This window comes from Brassica napus, chromosome C9 (genome assembly GCF_020379485.1).
Source record: "Brassica napus cultivar Da-Ae chromosome C9, Da-Ae, whole genome shotgun sequence".
NCBI lineage: Eukaryota > Viridiplantae > Streptophyta > Magnoliopsida > Brassicales > Brassicaceae > Brassica > Brassica napus.
The window spans coordinates 46,064,471-46,084,003 of NC_063452.1; the positions used below are offsets into that span (position 1 = coordinate 46,064,471).

The 19,533-nt window shown below is 33.6% G+C and overlaps 4 protein-coding genes and 1 pseudogene across 4 annotated transcripts; 1 reads left to right on the forward strand and 4 right to left on the reverse strand.

Moving 5' to 3' along the window:
• LOC125592684 overlaps positions 1-753 on the reverse strand; it is a 2,259-nt pseudogene extending 1,506 nt beyond the window's left edge.
• Positions 754-1,690: 937 nt separating this feature from the next.
• Positions 1,691-3,611, forward strand: LOC106447648 (altered inheritance of mitochondria protein 32). Its single transcript, XM_013889623.2, has 5 exons — positions 1,691-2,089; positions 2,328-2,413; positions 2,502-2,807; positions 2,900-2,983; positions 3,070-3,611. Exons 1-5 carry the CDS (start codon positions 1,751-1,753, stop codon positions 3,437-3,439), a joined length of 1,185 nt encoding a protein of 394 aa, XP_013745077.1. The 5' UTR covers positions 1,691-1,750; the 3' UTR covers positions 3,440-3,611.
• Positions 3,612-3,659: 48 nt separating this feature from the next.
• On the reverse strand, positions 3,660-6,153 carry LOC125592941 (serine/threonine-protein kinase D6PK-like). The gene is made up of 3 exons (XM_048768658.1): positions 5,907-6,153; positions 4,737-5,492; positions 3,660-4,663 (listed from the first exon to the last, which is right to left on the reverse strand). Exons 2-3 carry the CDS (start codon positions 5,369-5,371, stop codon positions 3,796-3,798), a joined length of 1,503 nt encoding a protein of 500 aa, XP_048624615.1. The 5' UTR covers positions 5,372-5,492; positions 5,907-6,153; the 3' UTR covers positions 3,660-3,795.
• A 4,340-nt stretch (positions 6,154-10,493) lies between these two features.
• Positions 10,494-14,165, reverse strand: LOC106447649 (25S rRNA (cytosine-C(5))-methyltransferase NOP2A). Its single transcript, XM_013889624.3, has 16 exons — positions 13,550-14,165; positions 13,406-13,469; positions 13,184-13,317; positions 13,001-13,084; positions 12,843-12,917; positions 12,698-12,769; positions 12,540-12,613; positions 12,396-12,448; positions 12,169-12,278; positions 11,975-12,043; positions 11,822-11,896; positions 11,627-11,719; positions 11,453-11,532; positions 11,259-11,358; positions 10,826-11,130; positions 10,494-10,715 (listed from the first exon to the last, which is right to left on the reverse strand). The coding sequence occupies exons 1-16, from the start codon at positions 14,078-14,080 to the stop codon at positions 10,667-10,669; spliced, it is 1,968 nt and encodes a 655-aa protein (XP_013745078.1). The 5' UTR covers positions 14,081-14,165; the 3' UTR covers positions 10,494-10,666.
• Positions 14,166-14,692: 527 nt separating this feature from the next.
• LOC106447650 (ER membrane protein complex subunit 8/9 homolog) lies at positions 14,693-16,695 on the reverse strand. The gene is made up of 5 exons (XM_013889625.3): positions 16,337-16,695; positions 15,906-16,052; positions 15,761-15,820; positions 15,050-15,216; positions 14,693-14,951 (listed from the first exon to the last, which is right to left on the reverse strand). Exons 1-5 carry the CDS (start codon positions 16,550-16,552, stop codon positions 14,921-14,923), a joined length of 621 nt encoding a protein of 206 aa, XP_013745079.1. The 5' UTR covers positions 16,553-16,695; the 3' UTR covers positions 14,693-14,920.
• Positions 16,696-19,533: the final 2,838 nt, after the last annotated feature.

The following is a 19,533-nucleotide window of genomic DNA, read 5'->3' on the forward strand; positions in this document are numbered from 1 at the left end:
TTGAGCAATAAACGGCTGTTGTGGTTTGAGATCAGAGAGGCAGTTGCAGCTTTTTGGTCTGTAATGTGAGAGAAACTTGTGTGTTGCTGTAAATTGGATCAAAGCTATATAGGTTTTTTTTCTCTCTTTTTGTGATTTGTAAATGTTTTTTTTTTTTTAGTTTCTTCTACAACTTTGAGATAAAGGTGAAAGAAAAAACATTTAACAATACTGACGAGGTTGGGGTCGATCTCATAATTTTATTTATCGAGCAAGATGGGTCAGCATCGGTGCCTGTCCAAAGCGACGGATGCTTTCTTGAGCGTGAAGACTGTCTTTTAGTTACTGTTCTGATGATGATGAGGAACCCAAAATTTATCCCAAAACAATCATTCTAAACATATTTACATATCCTTTTTTGAACAAATATATTTACATATCATTTTAACAATTTTTTCAATTACTTTCTTAAAAGTTTAAAACTGATTTGAAACTTATTATTTTCTCTGTTTCTTAAAAACTGTCATTTTAACATTTTTTTCTTATCATTTTGGATTTTAATTTAAATTATATTTATTTTTAATTTAATATTAATTATAAACTGCATTGATTTTATAAATAATTTTATTTATTTTAAATACTACTATTAGTTAAATTTGTGTAACTTATAGGAAGTTAAATGCATTTAATCATTTTAAAATGTCAAAGTTTAACAAACTTTAGATAATCACCATGTGGCTGCTTTAGAGATGCAAGAGTAACTTTGTATGTCATCACTGTCGTAGATCTGTTTTGGAAATCAACGGTGATGTTTATCATCAAATTAATCCTAATTATCTGCATATTTCTATGTTGCTGAGAATATATATCAGTGATATCACTAATTTAAAGACTCTTTCTTTTGTATTCTTTACAACATGAGATATGCGCTTGCATTTGAACTACCAAAAATTAAACTTTGTAATTTTTTGAAAGATCTAGCATGTACCTGTTATTTATAAAACAAGTAAACAAACTCGAACCAAAATGTTTAAATAAGACAAAATCACCAATGTTCTATATTAAAAGAAACTATGTTAAAGTTGGATTCAACTTCCAAAAAGAAGAAGAATCATGTATAAACATAAGAAAAAAAGTTCACATAACAACAATTGATATTTAGTTAAAGAAAACCGAAAAAGATTAAAAAAAAAACTAATATTTATATCTAATTAAATAAATTAGCATAAATATATTTTTTAAGGAGTGAATCCCGCGATTTTGTTAAAAACGGGTTTCATAGGTCGCGAGATAAGGAACGGTTTCGGTCCATTTGTTATACTAATTTTGCGGGTCCTACGACACGTGACAGACCGCGGTTAGTTTTATTTTTAATTTTTTTTTTAATCAGATAAAAAAAAAAAAAAATTTAAAACCCAAAACGGGTTTCACCCGATAATCAATAATCATGCTCTAACACTTTCTGAAAACACCCGAGATCAGAAACCATCGATAAAAAGTTCAAAACCTCACACCGAACAAACCACGACCCGACCAAAAATCCGAAACTGCGGAGGTTTGAGATTTTTTTTTTCAAATCAGATTTGGTCTATCTAATTAAATTGCAATGGAAAAAAACAAATGAAAGTGTAGAAACATGGTGTCAGCGATAGTTAATACACTTATTTAAATCAAACTAATTTTTTTATTTATCTAATAATAACTTTCTTCTCCAAACTTTCAGTTCCGATCTCTCCAAAAAAAAAAAAAAAAAACGAACTTTAATTTCAAAATGGGAAGCGGAAGAAGATACATGGACGACCCTTTAGCGTTCAACAGAAACCCACCACCCTCCTCCTCCTCTCCCATCAGCGTATCCAACCCTCTCGACGGCTTTCTCGGCGAATCGACCTCTCGCTCTGGAAGCTTCGAAAGTGAGAGCATCAGCGAAGAAGGCGATTTCGGAGCTGAGAAACTCGCCGGGACCGTAGAGTTCTACGAGAGACATGTCTTCTTGTGCTACAAAAAGCCCTCCTTTTGGCCGGCCAGGATCGAGGCCTCCGAGTTCGATCGGTTGCCGAGGCTTCTCTCTTCCGTCGTGTCTGCGAGGAAGAGTGATATGAAGAAAGAGGTGAACTTTCTTAGCCCCTTTGAACGTTAATGTGGATTTAGGGCTCCTTTTGAATGTTAATCCCATAACTACTTTGGTTTGTGATTCTAGTCATGAGTTCAGTGAGTTGTGAAGTTGTTGCTCCCAAGTCCATTTGGGATTCTCCGTTTATTTTGTTGCTAAAGTTTACAACGTGACTTTCTTATGATCTTGCATCAGTTATGAGTTATCTTTTGTTGTTTCTTCCGTTAAATTGCAGACTCTACTCACAATATGTGAGGGCCATGATGGGACTGAGACATCTAATGGAGATGTGTTGATCTTTCCGGATATGATCAGATACAGGTAACTTGTATGATTTTTTTATGTGCAATGGTTCTTGATTAAATAAAAGGCAAACTCATTTTGATATTTTCAATGTTGAATGTTGCAGAAGGTTGACTCATTTTGATGTGGACACATTTGTGGAAGAGGTGCTTGTGAAGGATGTTGTGTGGCTGCCTGGAAATCCTGAACCTCTAAGTGGTTCATATGTCTTTGTATGTTGTCATGGATCCAGAGACCGGCGTTGCGGGGTTTGTGGACCCTCTCTGGTTAGTAGATTCAGAGAAGATATTGAAATGTGTGGTCTTGAAGGTCAAGTTTCTGTCAGCCCTTGTTCCCACATTGGTGGTCACAAATACACTGGAGATGTCATCATCTATGGATCAAACATTAACCAGAGAGTCACAGGAAACTGGTAAGTAAAGAATACCATATTTGTAAAAAAAAAAAAAAAGATTGAGTTGTGTTACTGTTTCTATGAGTTTTAAGTGATTCTTGTTCTGTTAGGTATGGGTTAGTGACTCTAGAAGATGTACCTCAACTGCTGGAGCAACATATTTACAGAGGCCAAATCCTAGACCGCCTTTGGAGGTAACATACGATCAAAGGCTCTCTTTATTGACTTAGTCTCTGTACATTTTTTTGGTGTTTGAACACTTTAACTTATTGTTTTATAGGGGTGAAATGGGTCTGTTAGAAGAAGATCAGAAGAAAACTCAAGAACAGAGGTTCCAAGAACGAAATGCTGAAAAGATCAACAACGGGGAGGTGTCCCTCGTTGTCCAACAGAATGGGAATTCATCTTGGTGTTTAGAGGAGGAGAATCACACTGAGAATATTACCTCGGAAAAAGAAATCTCTGTTAAAAGTGCATCTTCTCGGGTAAGTAGCAGCAAGAAGGGATCTTCCTGTGGATTCAAGGTTTGTGCTGCGATGTCAATGTGGTTGGAGAATTGGGAGAAAGAAGATACGTATGCCGCTTTATCTGTTGTTTGTGCTGCTGCATCTGTGGCTATCGCCTATAACTGCTACAAGCAATTGAAATGAAACCGTTTGTTATATATCTCTGGAACGGTATTATTATTATTATTATTATTATTATTAATTTATTATTATCTCAGCCCATTAGAATGATCCTCTTCGTCTGTATAGAGGATGGTCTCTGGTTTTATGTAACAACTGTCTGTTGATAATATATTAGACATCTCTGGTTTGGATTCTTAATGGTTTGGGTCTCTTAACATTTAGTTTACGAAGATGGTACAGATACTGTCTAAGATGTTTGAAGAATGATACAAATCTCAGAAGCTTGTTCAGAAAAGAAAAAAAACAAGAGAAAGAACACATGTTTCAAATAAACTAAACAAGAAACAATAGGAGAATCATCAAATTGGGGACACGGATCAGAAGAAATCAAACTCAAGATAATTGCTCTGGTCAGATCTCACGCTTGTAGATGCAGCAGAAGCCGGTGTAGCAGGAGTATGTTGTTTCACCGGTTCAAGATCAACCGGTTTGGGAACCTCAGGTGGAGTGGCACACCGAACCAGAGCCCAATTCACTCCTTCAAAGAAAGGATGTTGCTTCATCTCCGTCGCTCCACGCTTGTAAGCTAACCTATGCTGTGGCTCCTTCACAAGCAAACTCCTTATCAAATCTCTAGCTGCAAAGCTAACAACCGGAGACTCAGGGAACCTCAAAGGCTGACCAACCACATTGAAGAGCGTCGCTCTATTCCCTGAGCCTTTAAACGGTGTTTTACCAAACAACAACTCATAAAGAAAGATCCCAAAAGTCCACCAATCAACCGCGCTTCCATGTCCTTCACCTTTGATGATCTCTGGAGCTAAGTACTCGTGTGTCCCCACAAACGACATCGAACGAGCGCTTGTTGGCTCTGCAACGAGCTCTGGTAAGGGAGTAACTTGGTGGTTTCCGTTATCTATTTTCGCTTTCTTGTCTTTCTTGGACTTGGATGAGAAGAACCGAGGACCAAAGCAAGATGTAGGAGCCATTGAGATGCAAGATGGCTGCTGGATGCAAGCAGGTTGCTGCGAGCAAGAAACTGAGTTCTTTGACAAGCCTTCGGATCCAAGATTGGTTGATCTGACTATCGAGAGGCTCACGGTACATCTCAGGGAGAGATCAAAATCCGAAAGCATCACGTGTCCATCATCTCTCACAAGAACATTCTCAGGCTTTAGATCACGGTAAATGATCCCCAGCATGTGTAGATACTCCATTGCAAGAAGCACCTCCGCTACATAGAACCTGACATCATTGAAACAAAGTCAACACACACACAAGAGCGGTTTCTTAGACGTAAAGAAAGTTTGATTCTTACTTTGCAGCTTGCTCGGTGAAGCGTTTCCCAGGCTGTCTCTGTCTCAGCGTATGCAAGTCACCTCCAGGGCAAAACTCCATAACCAAACAAGAGAACTTCTCAGTTTCAAAATGACTGTAGAGTGTGGGAAGAAACGGGTGATCAAGACACTGCAGTATCTCTCTCTCGGTCTGAGCTCTAACAAGCTTTTTCCTGCTAGCCAAAGCTGTTTTGTCCATAACCTTCATGGCAAAGTAACACCTCGTCCCGTTCAACTCAGCGAGATGGACAGTTCCGATATCACCACATCCTAACCTCTTCAAGAGCCTAAAATGGTTCAATCCCAAACCGCCGTGTTTGGTTCTGACAGCTTGAATGGCTTCCCATCTCACATCGTTGGCCTTGTGTGGTTTGTTGATGCTGCTGCTGAAGCTGCTACAAGTGCTCTCGTCGCTTATGTCACTGCTTGTGCTCGGTCTACACGTGCTGCTCTTCCCGCTCTCCCCTTGCTCGCTGGTTTTGTTGTTGTTGCCGGTTTTGGTGTCAGTGCTTGGATCGGCGAAAGACAAGGTGGAAGAGACTTGATCTGCTAAAGTACTAACTGACATACTTTGACTGGAACTGGTAAGTGATGCTTCTGGAGTTTTGGAGGCCATGGAGGAAAAACTAAACAGAGCCAAAGCTTGATTTGTGAATTTTTAGAAACCAATTATTGATTTGAGTAACGTTTGTTGACTCTAGTAATCAATATTGCCACAGACTTCCATCAAAGCTAGCCTGTAGCATCAGTTAAAAAAAGCAAGCTTGTTACTCAAAAATCATGAGATTAGTAATCATGGATCTTACTAAATATGCACAAGTAAGATCTATAAAGAGAAGGAATTTGAGATGTTATGGATCTTGAATGCATATCCAAATTGAGAGTCAATTGAATTCAACCTCTCTTGGTTCAGGTTTAACTTTAACTAAACCAAAATCAGATTAAAAATCGAGACTTTTTCAATGCAAAAAGGTGATTTTTTTCTTTTCTTTTCTTTTTCTCTCTCAAGGGTTGGTTACACAGATCTCGTTAAAGTAAGAACAGCCAAATAAAAACCTTTTGGATCTACCAAGAATCAGATAATCTAACCAGAAAAAAAAAGAATAGAGCTTTAGAGAGAGAGAGAGAGGAAAAAGCCATTAAATTGTTACCTGAAAAGTTCGGATTTTTGAGCGACAGAGAAGCCGTTTTCTCCAGAATGAGTAAGCAGGAGAGCAGTCAGTGTTGATGTAAAGATAGAGAGAAACGAACGCATCTCCTTGCTTCCATGGAAATAGGGATAGATAGAAGAGAGTTCTGTGAAAGAGAGAGAGAGAGAGAGTTTGGTCAAAGAAAAAGTTAGAATACTTTTTTATTTTAATATTTTTTGAGGGATTCAATTATTTCAAGGTTTTCTCCAAAATGGAAGACAAATGTTTACATCAATGATCCCCTCGTGAGCTGTAATAGTTCGTTTGAGCCTTTTTAGACAAAAATTAAATTTCATAAAGATTATCATCTATTCTTTGATAAAAAAAAATAAGATTATTATCTATTTTTACAAATTTGTTACAAGAAGAAACATAGAAATGGATAATTTGTAATTAAAGTTTTTGTTTACGTGATATAAATTTTGATATTTTTCGAATGTTATTTTGTAAGTATGATGATAATGAATTCAGAAGGAAAAAATCGCTTATGTGTTTGGAAAGTGTAGTAGCTCTATCGCTTGCCAATTTAAATTAAGATTTGTATTTTATAATCTGAATTTTTGATACATTTGCCTTACTTAGCATTTCATATATCCTTCCAATTAATGTACAAAGAGATATTATGAATTTGTATTTATTATAGTTTCCACAAATAGTTATACACTCCAAAAAAAAATGGCTATATAATCTTAGTGAAATCTCACTAATAATACATGCCAGAATGATTTTATGTATAAAAAATGTGTAGAGCAAATATATAATTATAAATTTCACCATCATGATTTTATAAAGCTTAGGAGTTCTAACTTCTAACGATGCCCAAAAGGGTTGAAGCAATTTCTGATTTATTTCGATATTAATCTAAGATTGCATGCCCCACGGTTTCTTGAATACTTTCCTAATGAATCGAGCAGAAACAATGTTTTTTGTGGATATAGTTCAACAGGATGTTGACAAAACAGAAGATTGCTCAGCATAAAGAAACACAAGTAGGTATAATTTGTTCAATTTAGTTATCTCAGTAATTCATTTTTAATATTTATACTAGATTTTAATCTGTGCTTTGAAATTTTTGGTGAAAATTTTATATAATTGTACTTTCTCTTTATTTAAAGTAGGCATGGACATAAAATCTGTAACCCGAAGTCCCAACCTAACCCAAACAAAAATAAATCCAATCCATACCGATCTGAAATGTAAGAAATATTACACGGTGGTACAAAACATATCCCGACCCAAAGTGTTATTAGCCAAACCTAAATGGATAATCGGAAAACCCGAAAATATCCAAAAAACTGATATGAATGTCAAAATTCATCACAAATATAAATATTTGAAACATAAATATGTACTTCAAATATTCAGTTCTATGCTTATTTTGAAATGATATATAAAACAAGTATTTAAATTTTAAATGAGTAACTTAAAAATCTAATTTTATATAAATAAGTATTTATTTCTTATGCTTGGTTTCTAAAGTTTGGATTAAACTTGAGATATATCCAAACCAAACCAATATTACCCAAATTCGGACAATAACTTGTTATTTTATGGGTTTTACGATGTGATACAAATTAGAACAAAAATTGATGTATTATATCCCAACTCGATCCGTACTTACAAAATTACCAGAATGAGAGACTTGATATAAATTAAAACTAAATTTCAAAATACCCAACCCGTATCCCAACGGGTACTTGAATGTCGAAGTCTAATTTAAAGTGTGTTTTATGTGTTGTTCAATTAATTTTATATTTGATAATATATTAGTATAAACCGTAAAATTATACTCATAAAAATATTAATAATGACATGTTCTATCATATCATTAAATATGAATAGTAGCTAACTATTAATATTAATTTTGACAAAATATATATACATATATATACCTAATTTTAATACTCTATGAGAATTATGCTATTATTATTTGGTGAGAATTTTGAAGAATTTGTTTCTTGCATTTGGATTAAAATACAATTGTATATATACGTAAAATAGTAGGCATATTTAATTGTTTTTGTATTAATAAATATAATGTAATCGATAAGTTCCTTAAGTGTTATTATAAATTGCATTCATTATTTAAAAAAAAACATTAGATTAGTTATTTATTTCTTTAATTTTAGTATAGGGAATATAATTAATAATAAGGTTGAATTTCATGTTTACCAATTTCATGGTTCATTTTTATCACCACTAAAGGAACATTTTCAAAAATACATTTTTATTAAGTGGCAAAAAACTCTTATACTCTTGTTCTCTATATATAATAAATAATTATTTAAATAAGAAAATAAATTTTTTTTTTATGTTTTCGAATTATACTTTTGTAGATTCGAACTTCTTTATAAATTTATTTTTTTGAATTTTGTTTCAAATTTTTCTTTTTCTTTTTCAAAATTTCTTTTTGAAAATCGAAAATTATGTTTGAAACTATTTTTCAAAAAAAAATTATATATTTTAACTATATATTTATTAGAATCTTAAATTTCACATTCCAAAAACCTTACCATAGCCCTCAAATCTAAACTCCAAGTCTAGATTAGTTAAGCCTTGAGATATAAATGTCTTTTATTCTTCATTAAAAATGAGGATAAAAGTAGTTAGTGTAAACTTAAAAAGTAGTTAGTGTAAACTTGAAAAGTAGTACTATGAATGTGGTATTTGTGGCAATTTTCTTAATTAAATTAGGTATAAATAGAAATAATAGGAATCCAAAAAAATATGGTACAACCTAGACTATTTGTAAGTATGGATGCATATTTGGTCTAGTGGTTTGACTAATAGTTCATTAATGTTTCTATATTAAGAGGTTTGAGTTTTGATCCCTAGAGAATGTAGAATTATGCGAACTAATGTAGAAAAAACTTACAAGAGATCTGTAGCATGACACAAGGAGTAACATCAAGCGTGGATCTCATAGGACAGCTCAGATGATGCAATCAAACGTAAATAAGACAGGTAGAATTGTCGATCGTAAAATAGTCTGTAATATTTTTCATAATTTGTAATATCATAATTATTCAACTTTAAAAAATAGACTATTGATAAGTAGATAAAGATTGTTTATGTTTTAATAGTATTGATCGTAAAGAGTTTGATTCAACTGTTTGAGTTGAGTTTTGGTTTAACATTTTTAGTAATTTCTAAAGGATGCATCACAGGAATTGTACAAGCTATTTTATTACTAATTTTGTTCAAAATATTTTTTAATCCAAATTTCTCATGGAATTATGTGCATAAGTGCTAATATGTTTGTATCTGTTGTTTTCTATCATTATAAAATAAATTAATAAACGATCCCAATTTATATTTTATCTCAATATATAAAAAAATACAACTTCGCGTAAATTAGTTTATCCTAAAGCTGTTAACTCTGTTAATTCAAGTAAAATTTGTGTTCACTAAAGTCAACCAAAATAATTCCCTATGATGAGCGTGCTTTTATAACGTGTACATGTATATATTTTTTCCCAATTTACTTATGTGGTAAGATACTGTAAAGTTATATCGAGTTAATCACTGTTTAATTATAGTTTATATCCACTCTGCTTTATACTTTAGTACAACCCAAATGTCAGAACACAGTCCACATGATTTTGTTTGGCGTCAAGAAAATAAAAATACAAAATAATTGTCCACCTGATTTAATGATATCCACTTTTGTTAAAACATAACCCATCTTATGTTTAAAAAAAAACATAACCCATCTTTTTCGCTTCAAAAAATGTTGTTTATGCTGTTCAAAAAATGTTCTTTTGAATATAATTAAATCACCAAGAAAGTAAACAAATTGTATTGAATTATTCATGCCATTATAATACAAAAAGAATTTGATTGATTGATTCATATAATCGACCGGTTAGATATCTTTTATGATTTGAAGTATTTTTGTATAAGAAAATAAATCTGAGTAAAGCAATTTTCTATTATTAAAAACCACAAAAGAGAGTTAAGGATTAATAAAGGGGATATTAATACTGAGAGGTCCCAAAAACAAGATCTGAGTATCTGACAGAGATAGATGAAGAATGGGTTGTCATGTTCGCCAACACAAGTCCCACTTCGGAAAGAGATGTGATGAATCTCTCTTAAGTCTCTAACTACTTACAAGTTACAACCAATCAACAGCTCACTATATAAATCCCTAATTTTAATCATCTTCCTGTAAAACCAAAAGCGAAACGATAATGAACTAAAAATCAGAGCCTTTTTCAACTTTCAATATATTGTTGTATACGATTGTACAATTTGATTTCAGTTGTTCTTACAGAAACTAAAACCAAGTAACACAATTTGTACTTGAAATTGGTTCGGCTTGATGCAATTTAAGTTCGTTAGATACTAAAAATATAAATTTCATTTGCCATGAAGTCTAATTCATTTATATTAATGCCAGGATAAGTTATCGGATATTTTTCATTTCAGCTTAGGGCGGCATTTTAAATATTAATAATATAATATAACTGGTTCGGTATTCCGGTTACGCCGACTACGTGTTACAAAGATGGGAACTTGGTGACTGGCTCAAGACTCCAACTCAACTTCACTAAACAAAACTTTTGGACATAAAAGATCTTTCCATTGGAGTCTAAGAGAGTGTAGCTCTCTCTGGCTTCTAGTTTTTAACGTTAGAAAAATAATTCGTGAAATAATAAATGAAAACAACAAGCCATATATGGCACCTTAAACTTCACCATGAGTGTATACGAGATGAATTATTGCTTCTCCTTCGACTTCTCTCTCATTGCTCTTCTTTTCTCTTCCCTGCACACGTGTTTAATAAAAACATTGTAAAGCAAGAAATCTAAGACAGCCCAAACCGATTTCTTCTTTCAGTTAATGGTTTTTGACAAGAGGTGAGAAAACTTTCTTACCTAGCTTGAGAAATCTCCATCCTCATTTCAGTTCTGTTCTTCCTTTGCTTCTTTATTTTAGGTGGATCCTCACCTTTTTTAGATTTTGATTTCTTGCCTTTTTTGCTCTCCTTTGATTTTGCAAGTCCCTCCTTGCTTTCTTTAGTTTTCTTGGGTTGCTGCTTCTTGGGAACAGAAGGTTGTTTCTCCATCCCTTCCATGGCCTCAGCTTCATCATCATCACTGGGCACATCAGCTTCATCTACAGTTCCTAACGCCTCGTCATCATCTTCTGAAGCTTGTTTCATGTTACTCATTTTCTTTAGCTGTATAAAGAAACACAAGCGCAAAACATGAAAACATGTAGATTATCGATCTCGGTTTATTAACTATTAAACTTGAGAGTAATGACAAAGACATGGTTGATATCATTTACAGGGTTAAAAGTGAGTACCTTTGCAACAAAGAATCCATCCATGTTGTGTACATGAGGATAAAAACGTTTGGTCTTGTTTAAAGATGGATGAAATCGATGTTCTCTAAATCTTACAAATCTGATGAAGACATGGACAAAGATTTCGAAACGTTGAGACGGTATCATTGTAATGTTCCTTTACATATCTCAATAGATGGAACTTTGTACATTACCCGTCTTGGCCGAAGTCGAGTCCAGTTTTAACGAGTTGAACACTCCTCTTTTTGAGAGCATAATCGATGACAGCTTCGTTCTGTGCAATTTTGTTTTCATGCAACATAAAAATAAGAGGATGCATAAAGACATAAGGGAGACAAACATGGGCGGGAACATATCAGGACACTAACCTCAGCAACCATAAGTGAACATGTTGAGTACACAATATATCCACCGGTTTTGGAAGTGGCATCCACCATATCAATGGCAGCAAGTAAAAGTTGCTGCCGGTAAAAAAAGAGAGGTTATATTAGCTTTTCTTTGAGAATGTAAAATTTGTTTGTTCAGATATATTTGACGTTTGCTAAGAGAAGATACTGTCATACCTTTTGCAAGTGAGCAAATTTCTTAATTTCCTCCAGAGATTTGGAAACTTTAACTGATTCATCTTTCGAAATGACCTGTATGCGTAGCAGAGAAGAGAACATTTAGTTATAAAGATCTAGAGCTTAACAGAGACTAAGCTCGAAGTTTCTTACCCCAGTTCCACTGCAAGGTGCATCCAACAATACTCTATCAACCGATTTCTCACCTAACACCTTGGGTAGCTGAAAGCAACAAGTGTAATAATTCTAGTCATGCCAGTATGTAGATGTTATGAAGAAGTATCACAAATTCAACGATCTCGACTTTCTATGAAGTTATTGAAATAATGAATGCTCAAGAAGCTAACCTCTCTTCCATCATAGTTACAGACTATGGTATTTGTGACGCCCATGCGGTGCAGATTGGCAGTCAACGACTTGAGCCTAGGTACTTTCATCTCGTTCGCAAATATCAAGCCTGGTTACAGCATTATTATAGCTTTACTTAAAACCAAAATTAATCATTATAAACAGTGTTTAATCAGCCTGAATCTGGGGAATGGGGGGTAAGAAGCACAAGAAATCAATGATTTACCAGTATTTTTCATTAGAGCAGCAACGTACGTAGTTTTACCACCAGGAGCAGCACTGCAACATAAAAAAAAATGAAGCATTCACACAATAAGCGCGAGAACAAAACTCAGATTCGTCCACAATCTAATAGGTGACAGTAACTTACGCTACATCCACAATACGCTCATTCTCTTGAGGGGCAAGGGCCATCACTGGCAAAAACGAACTAGCACCTTGAAGCTACAATTTCACCAAGTACAGACTGACGCAAACAATTTACATTAACCATTGATGGTGAACAGAAGAGAACAGAAGATCACTAACCATGTAGAATCCAGCCAAATACTCAGGGGTTGCACCGATTGGCACTTGTGAATCATAAACAACAAGTCCGACCTGCAATTATTATCACATATTAACGATGGAACATTACTAAAACAGGGTTATGGATGGGTCCAGATCGAATTACTTTTGACCACTTGCTTAGTGGGTCAAGATTGACTCCTCTGTTCAGAAGCACATCAGCAAGATCCCTTCTTCGAGTCTAAAACAAAAACAATCATTTCAATTAAACAGCAGAGCTCAAAAGTCATAAGATATAACCAAGCAACACAAAACCAAGTTCACCTTGAGTGTGTTAGTCCGGATAGATGTAGGCCTTTGCTTTTCAAAGGCTTCAATTAATTCCATAAGTTCAACAGGAGGAAACAGCTGCAAGCAAGAGATATCCCAATAAAACACCCATAAGTGAAGAGTACTAGGCAACAAAGATCAAATGAAAGAGATGAGAGAGACTAGAAAGAGAGTAACCTCAAACAAAGCTCCAATAAGAAAACTGTTGTAGCCATAATAAGAAGCAATATCAGATTTGAGCTGTTCAACACAATCTTTCCTGCTGGCTCCATTTGGCCTCAAGACGCTAAAGTTTGACAGAGCTCTAACAACTGAAAAACATAAAATGACCAGAAGAATTCAAAACTTTGCAACACCATTCAACAGCAATAAAGAAATAAACTTTGGAAAGTTACTCACTCTCTTTGATTCTACTTTGAAGTAGAGGTAGATCTGGTGGCCCACGAGCTTCTTCTTCAAGTTCCTAGACAATGAAAGACAGCTGCTGTTAGATATTGTCTCATTCCCACAACTAGTGTTGTAATCAAACACAGAGCATTATACCTCTTCAGTTGGTAACCGAAACGAATCGTCTCCAGCTTCCTTGTTGAAATCAAGCAGCTCAGCCTTAGCGTCTTCCTCCTCCTTTGCTTCTTCCTCATCAATAAGTTTAGACTCCTTCTCAATATCGCCTTCGTCGGAGTCAGAATCCGAACCCGAACCCGAATCCGAATGCTCCTCTTCATCGCCGCTACCTTCCAGAAAGTCATCACCCAAGAGCTCCTCACCGTCGTCGTCGTTCTCTTCTCCATCATCATCCGAGAAAAACCCGGAAGAGCCTAACCCTTCTTCCTCTCCATCATCAGACTCTTCTGATTCTACATCGGTAGAGGCGGCATCATCGGAAACTTCTGCATCGTCGTTTTCGCTAGGATCTTCCTCCACGACTTCCTTCTTCTGCTTCTTCAACGGAGGTGTCTTCTGGGACTTGGCTCCTCCCTTCTTCAACGCCAGAGCTTGGGGCTTCTCCGCCTTCCTCTTCAACGGAGGGGTTTGAGATTTCGCCACCCTCTTCTTGCTACGAGTGAGAACCATCGCAAAAAAATTAGGGTTAGGGTTTTTCCTCGCGGCGAGGGTTTAACACACACACAGGTAGAGAAAGGTGATGAGTTTTGGAGTTGCAGCAACTAGCACCCCATATATTGTTTTGCGTTTAAAGGAACATATTAATGGGCCTTGATCCAGATAATAGTAGGCCCAATTGTAATAATGTTTGCTCGGAGGTTGGGGTTTGGAGTTGCCAAGTCTGTGCATTACTACTGGTCATGGCCCATCGTTGGGGTTGTGTTCAAGTTCAACTACTACATCTTCAGGAGTTTTCAACTACATCCCATCAACAGCACTTAATGCATGTACAGCGATTATGGGAGTGTTGATTTTCTTTGCGTTTCAGAACAGTGATATAAGCTTACCTGATTGGTGTGGTGGGGGCTTGAGAATTCAGACCATTGTACTCTAGCGCATTGCCCCACGGCTAAAAGTGTTGTCGTTAAAGGCTGTTGATGCAGATGAAGCATGGCCGAAATGGTCTATGTTGATATCGCTAAGCGATTCAGACAATGTAAAGCACTAGATTTGATTTCATGTTCTTTTACAATTAACTAAGTATAACAGCTAAATTTGACCCCCAAAAAAAAGTACAACAGCTAACAAAGCAGAGGCTTTCATTCCAAGTTTCCAATTATATAACAAAAAGTGGAACCAAATAGAAAAAAACTGGATCACAAGAAGAAGCCCCAAAAGACATCATTCAACTGATAAACTCGTGTTTAAGATTTAAAATTTCAATGGTCTCTTGAGAACTTTTTTGTTTTTGTTTCTCAACTGAAGATGGAAGCAAAACTCTAATTAGCTAACATCGCATACCCGTTGTCTTCAGTTGAAAAGTCCAGGGTTTAACCAGTCCCTGCCATTAAAGTGAAATATATATATGTGAGATATTACCATCATCTACATGAAAGGTTGTAGCTTTTTCGTTTCTAAGTTTGTGTGTATTGAACTTACTTGGTGATATCATCAAGATGATCATCAACATCTGTGACGTCCTTCCATTTCTCAGATGAAATGTAATCTGACAAAACTACATTGGCCGAAGGCTCTTTCAAGAGTAGCTTGCTTCCTCCATCTGTTCCAACCACTCTCCAGTTCTTGGATCCATCTTTCACACAAAGCTAGCATGTAATATATAGACAAAAGTATTACTACAAATTGAAAAAGTGACCTATTAACTGCAGCAAAAGTAAATTCCATCAAGCAGAAAGTAGCGAAAGAAAAGGGACAACACGAGTTTGATGTCAAGAAGGTTGCTAGCTCAATTCAAGTAGATAGTCTGGATATGTTAGTCAGCTAGTATCGTCATTTTTTATATCTTAACGTTGACAGTATATGTTTAGGATGCAGTCAAACTAAAAATCAATGCAAGGATGAGATGAGAGCCGGACTACCAATAAGTTGTTAGCAAATACTTAAAAATCGACCTTCTCAGTTTTTCAATATTCTATTTCTCTCTTAAGCTAATGGTAAGTCTTATCGTTTTTTCATAACAGTGTATTTTTTACATAGCAATAACAATATACTTTCAAATGCCAAGAAGATATACTAGTGTAGCGTGGCCTTGATATATATATTCCTTACTTAATTGACAAACTTCTAAATCTCATATCCAAGCTATAATACTAAGCTGTCGAAAACATTGTCCTGATTAGAAAGACCAACCTGCATCACAGGGCTTCGATCTTTACCCTTTGATAAGGCTTCAAGCTTTTTGTTGTTCAACTACAAAACAGCATAATAAAATGGTTACTTTAGTTAGTGATTCAATCAATTGCTGCACTTAGAATGTAAAGGACAAGAAATTCACCAAGAGAATAGGTGCAGGAGGGAAATAGCGAGAGATGTGATCACCAATGTTCTTAGCCACACCACAGAGCTCCACGTCATCGAACCTCTCGTTGGCGTGAAAGTAGCCAACAATACTCAAACCTTGAGCCACGTAATGCTCCTCTATCTAAAACACATCCCAAACAGCAAACATATACACATCTTTTAAACACAGCTACAGAAACAGTGTTGTGCTTCTCGTTAAACCCAAACAATCCAAGATCTAAAACTTTCTATGTTAAAATAGAAACAAGACTGACAATCAGGTAACAGACATAACAGCAAGAGTGAACTAATAATAACAAATGCAGCTACCGTTTCATTTAGTAATTAAATATCTAAACTCAATTTTTTTTCAAAAGTTCAATTGCAAAGCCGATTCAAACCAGAACAAGAAGAAGAGAGAGTGACCATGATGAGGGAGATCTCGAGAGGAGGAAGGAGAGCGAGGTTAGAGTGAAAGAGCGGCACTGAATCGGAGATCTCCACGAGGCCTTCGTCCTTAGGGCTGATTCGACCGACGAGGACTCCGTTGACCGCCGCCGTCTTGTGACGCAGCGAGTGGAGAACGAGTTTGATGTAAGCGTTCTGTGAGATCTCATACTTCAATTCCCCGTTACTTCCCATAGTTAACTCGATCCGAGACTCAGTCTCACTCGCGGCGTAAGGTTGAGATTACAGGAAGAGAAATTATGAATCGCAAGCAATCGAGAGACCACGTTCTGAGATCAACTTCATCCGCACAAAACCGGGTCTGGGTCCCCTCGAACCGGAATTTTCAATTAGGTACGTTCAGTTTTTAAATGATAGAAAATGTCGGAAAGTTTATTTTAATAAGAAGACTAGGAGTTAATCCGCGCGTAATATTTTGATTTTCAAATGTTAACTATATAGTTTTTTTTTTACATTGTATTCTATACATTTTTCAGATATATGTTCAATTTATTTTTTTTATTTCTTAATTATATATTTACTTATTATTTATTTTTCTTATATTGTATATTTATTATTATTTTTAATGCAATGTTTCTATTTCTTATATTGTTTATTTACTTATTATTTATTTTTCCTTATATTGCAAATTTAGTAATTATTTATTTTCTATTTTTGAAATAATAATGCCACGTGTCATCTTTCGGGAGAAATTTTTTTCGCTGATGTGGACGCTCTATGGAGCCTCAAAAAGTCCATTTTATTAGTAAGAAAGGTCTCTTTTATTAGTAAGGATTTATTCTAATATTACAATAAATATTTAATTTAATATTTCTATTTCTTATATTGTGTATTTAGTTATTATTTATTATACTATATATTTTTCAGATATATGTTCAATTTAGTTTTTTTATTTCTTAATTATATATTTACTTATTATTTATTTTTCTTATATTGTATATTTACTTATTATTGTTTAATGCAATGTTTTTATTTCTTATATTGTTTATTTACTTATTATTTATTTTTCCTTATATTGCAAATTTAGTTATTATTTATTTTCTATTTTTGAAATAATAATGCCACGTGTCATTTTTCGGGAGAATTTTTTTTCGCTGATGTGGATGCTCTATGGAGCCTTACGATATATATCTAATGTAATATTTTTATTTCTTATATACTATATTTGCTTATTATTTTTTATTTTATTTTATATTTATTTATTTTAATATTACGATAAATATTTAATTTAATATTTCTATTTCTTATATTCTGTATTTAGTTATTATTTATTATACTATACATTTTTCAGATATATGTTCAATTTAGTTTTTTTATTTCTTAATTATATATTTACTTATTATTTATTTTCCTTATATTGTATATTTACTTATTATTGTTTAATGCAATATTTCTATTTCTTATATTGTTTATTTACTTATTATTTATTTTTCCTTATATTGCAAATTTAGTTATTATTTATTTTCTATTTTTGAAATAATAATGCCACCTGTCATCTTTCGGGAAATTCTTTTTTCGCGTATGTGGACGCTCTATGGAGCCTCAAAAGGTCCCTTTTATTAGTAAGGATTATATTGTATATTTACTTATTATTGTTTAAAGCAATGTTTCTATTTATTATATTGTTTATTTTCTTATTATATATTTTTCCTTATATTGCAAATTTACTTATTATTTAGGGAAAATTTGGATAAATGCACTTCAGTATGAATATAATTTGAAAAATACATCCTTGTTTAAGCTTTTTGAAAAATACACTTATTTATATATAAATTTACCAAATTGCTCAGTCTTAATATTTCTCAATTCCTATTAAACCATTTAAAAATAATAATTTAAAAAGATCGTTAGAGAATATTTTGTTTAATATACTACACAATATCTTTCCCATATCTTCTTAATATATCGTAAATGTATTTTTTATTATTTTGAAAAAAAAAAGAATGCAAGACGCATCTCGTCTTCTTGAACCCTGGGTTATTTGTCATCAGTACTACTCAAAGTCACACTTGTGTGTGGCATATTCAGAGAGCTTGCTCAAATTGTGAATGTTTTGGAGAACAATCAATAGCTCAAAAAAAGCACGGAAACAAGCTTGCTAAAGATGTCATCGTACATGACACAATCGTGCCCGTAAGTTGCGAATTTGGAATTTGATGTTTTTATGTTCTAAACTTTTTTCTGTTCTAAACGTTTTTTCTGAAAAATATGGTTTTGGTTACTCTAGGTTTTGATAACTGTTTTAGTTTTTATTTTACAATAAGGTTAATTATTTCGAACTGATCCCGTCTGTTTGCATTGAGAAGCCACTTGAACTGCACAATGTTTTGGGTAGACAATCTTGTTTCTTCGGAAGTCTCGTTTAATTTTTGGAAGAAAGAACAACACAGTTGTTTTGTTTCAAATGATAATGCCATTGTGTTTGTTTGTGAAACTAAGAATGTGAAACCAATGATACTAAGTGTTCTTTTTTTTTTTTATATTCAAAGTAAAACAAAATAAACACATATGTGAATATCATATTAGAAGAACTTACTTAGTCTCGGCTTCAAGAAAAAATGAAAATTTTGTATAGAACGAGACCTGACTTGTGTTTATATAAAGTTAACAAAATAAATTAAAATCTATATAAACTGTGTTTTCGTACTTTTCTTATTAATTTAAAATTTATATATTAATTATTGAAATGTCAAATTGAGGTAAAAAAGTAAATTCACATTAAAAAAGTGTAGTTTTCAAAAAAAAATAAAGACAGTGTATTTTTCAAATTTTAAATCCTAAATAGGGTATTTTGCAAATTATCCCTATTATTTATTTTCTATTTTTGGTAATAATGCCACGTGTCATCTTTCGGGAGAATTTTTTTCGCTGATGTGGACGCTCTATGGAGCCTTACGATATATATCTAATGTAATATTTTTATTTCTTATATACTATATTTGCTTATTATTTTTATTTTATTTTATATTTATTTATTCTAATATTACGATAGATATTTAATTTAATATTTCTATTTCTTATATTGTGTATTTAGTTATTATTTATTATACTATACATTTTTCAGATATATCTTCAATTTAGTTTTTTTTTATTTCTTAATTATATATTTACTTATTATTTATTTTCCTTATATTGTATATTTACTTATTATTGTT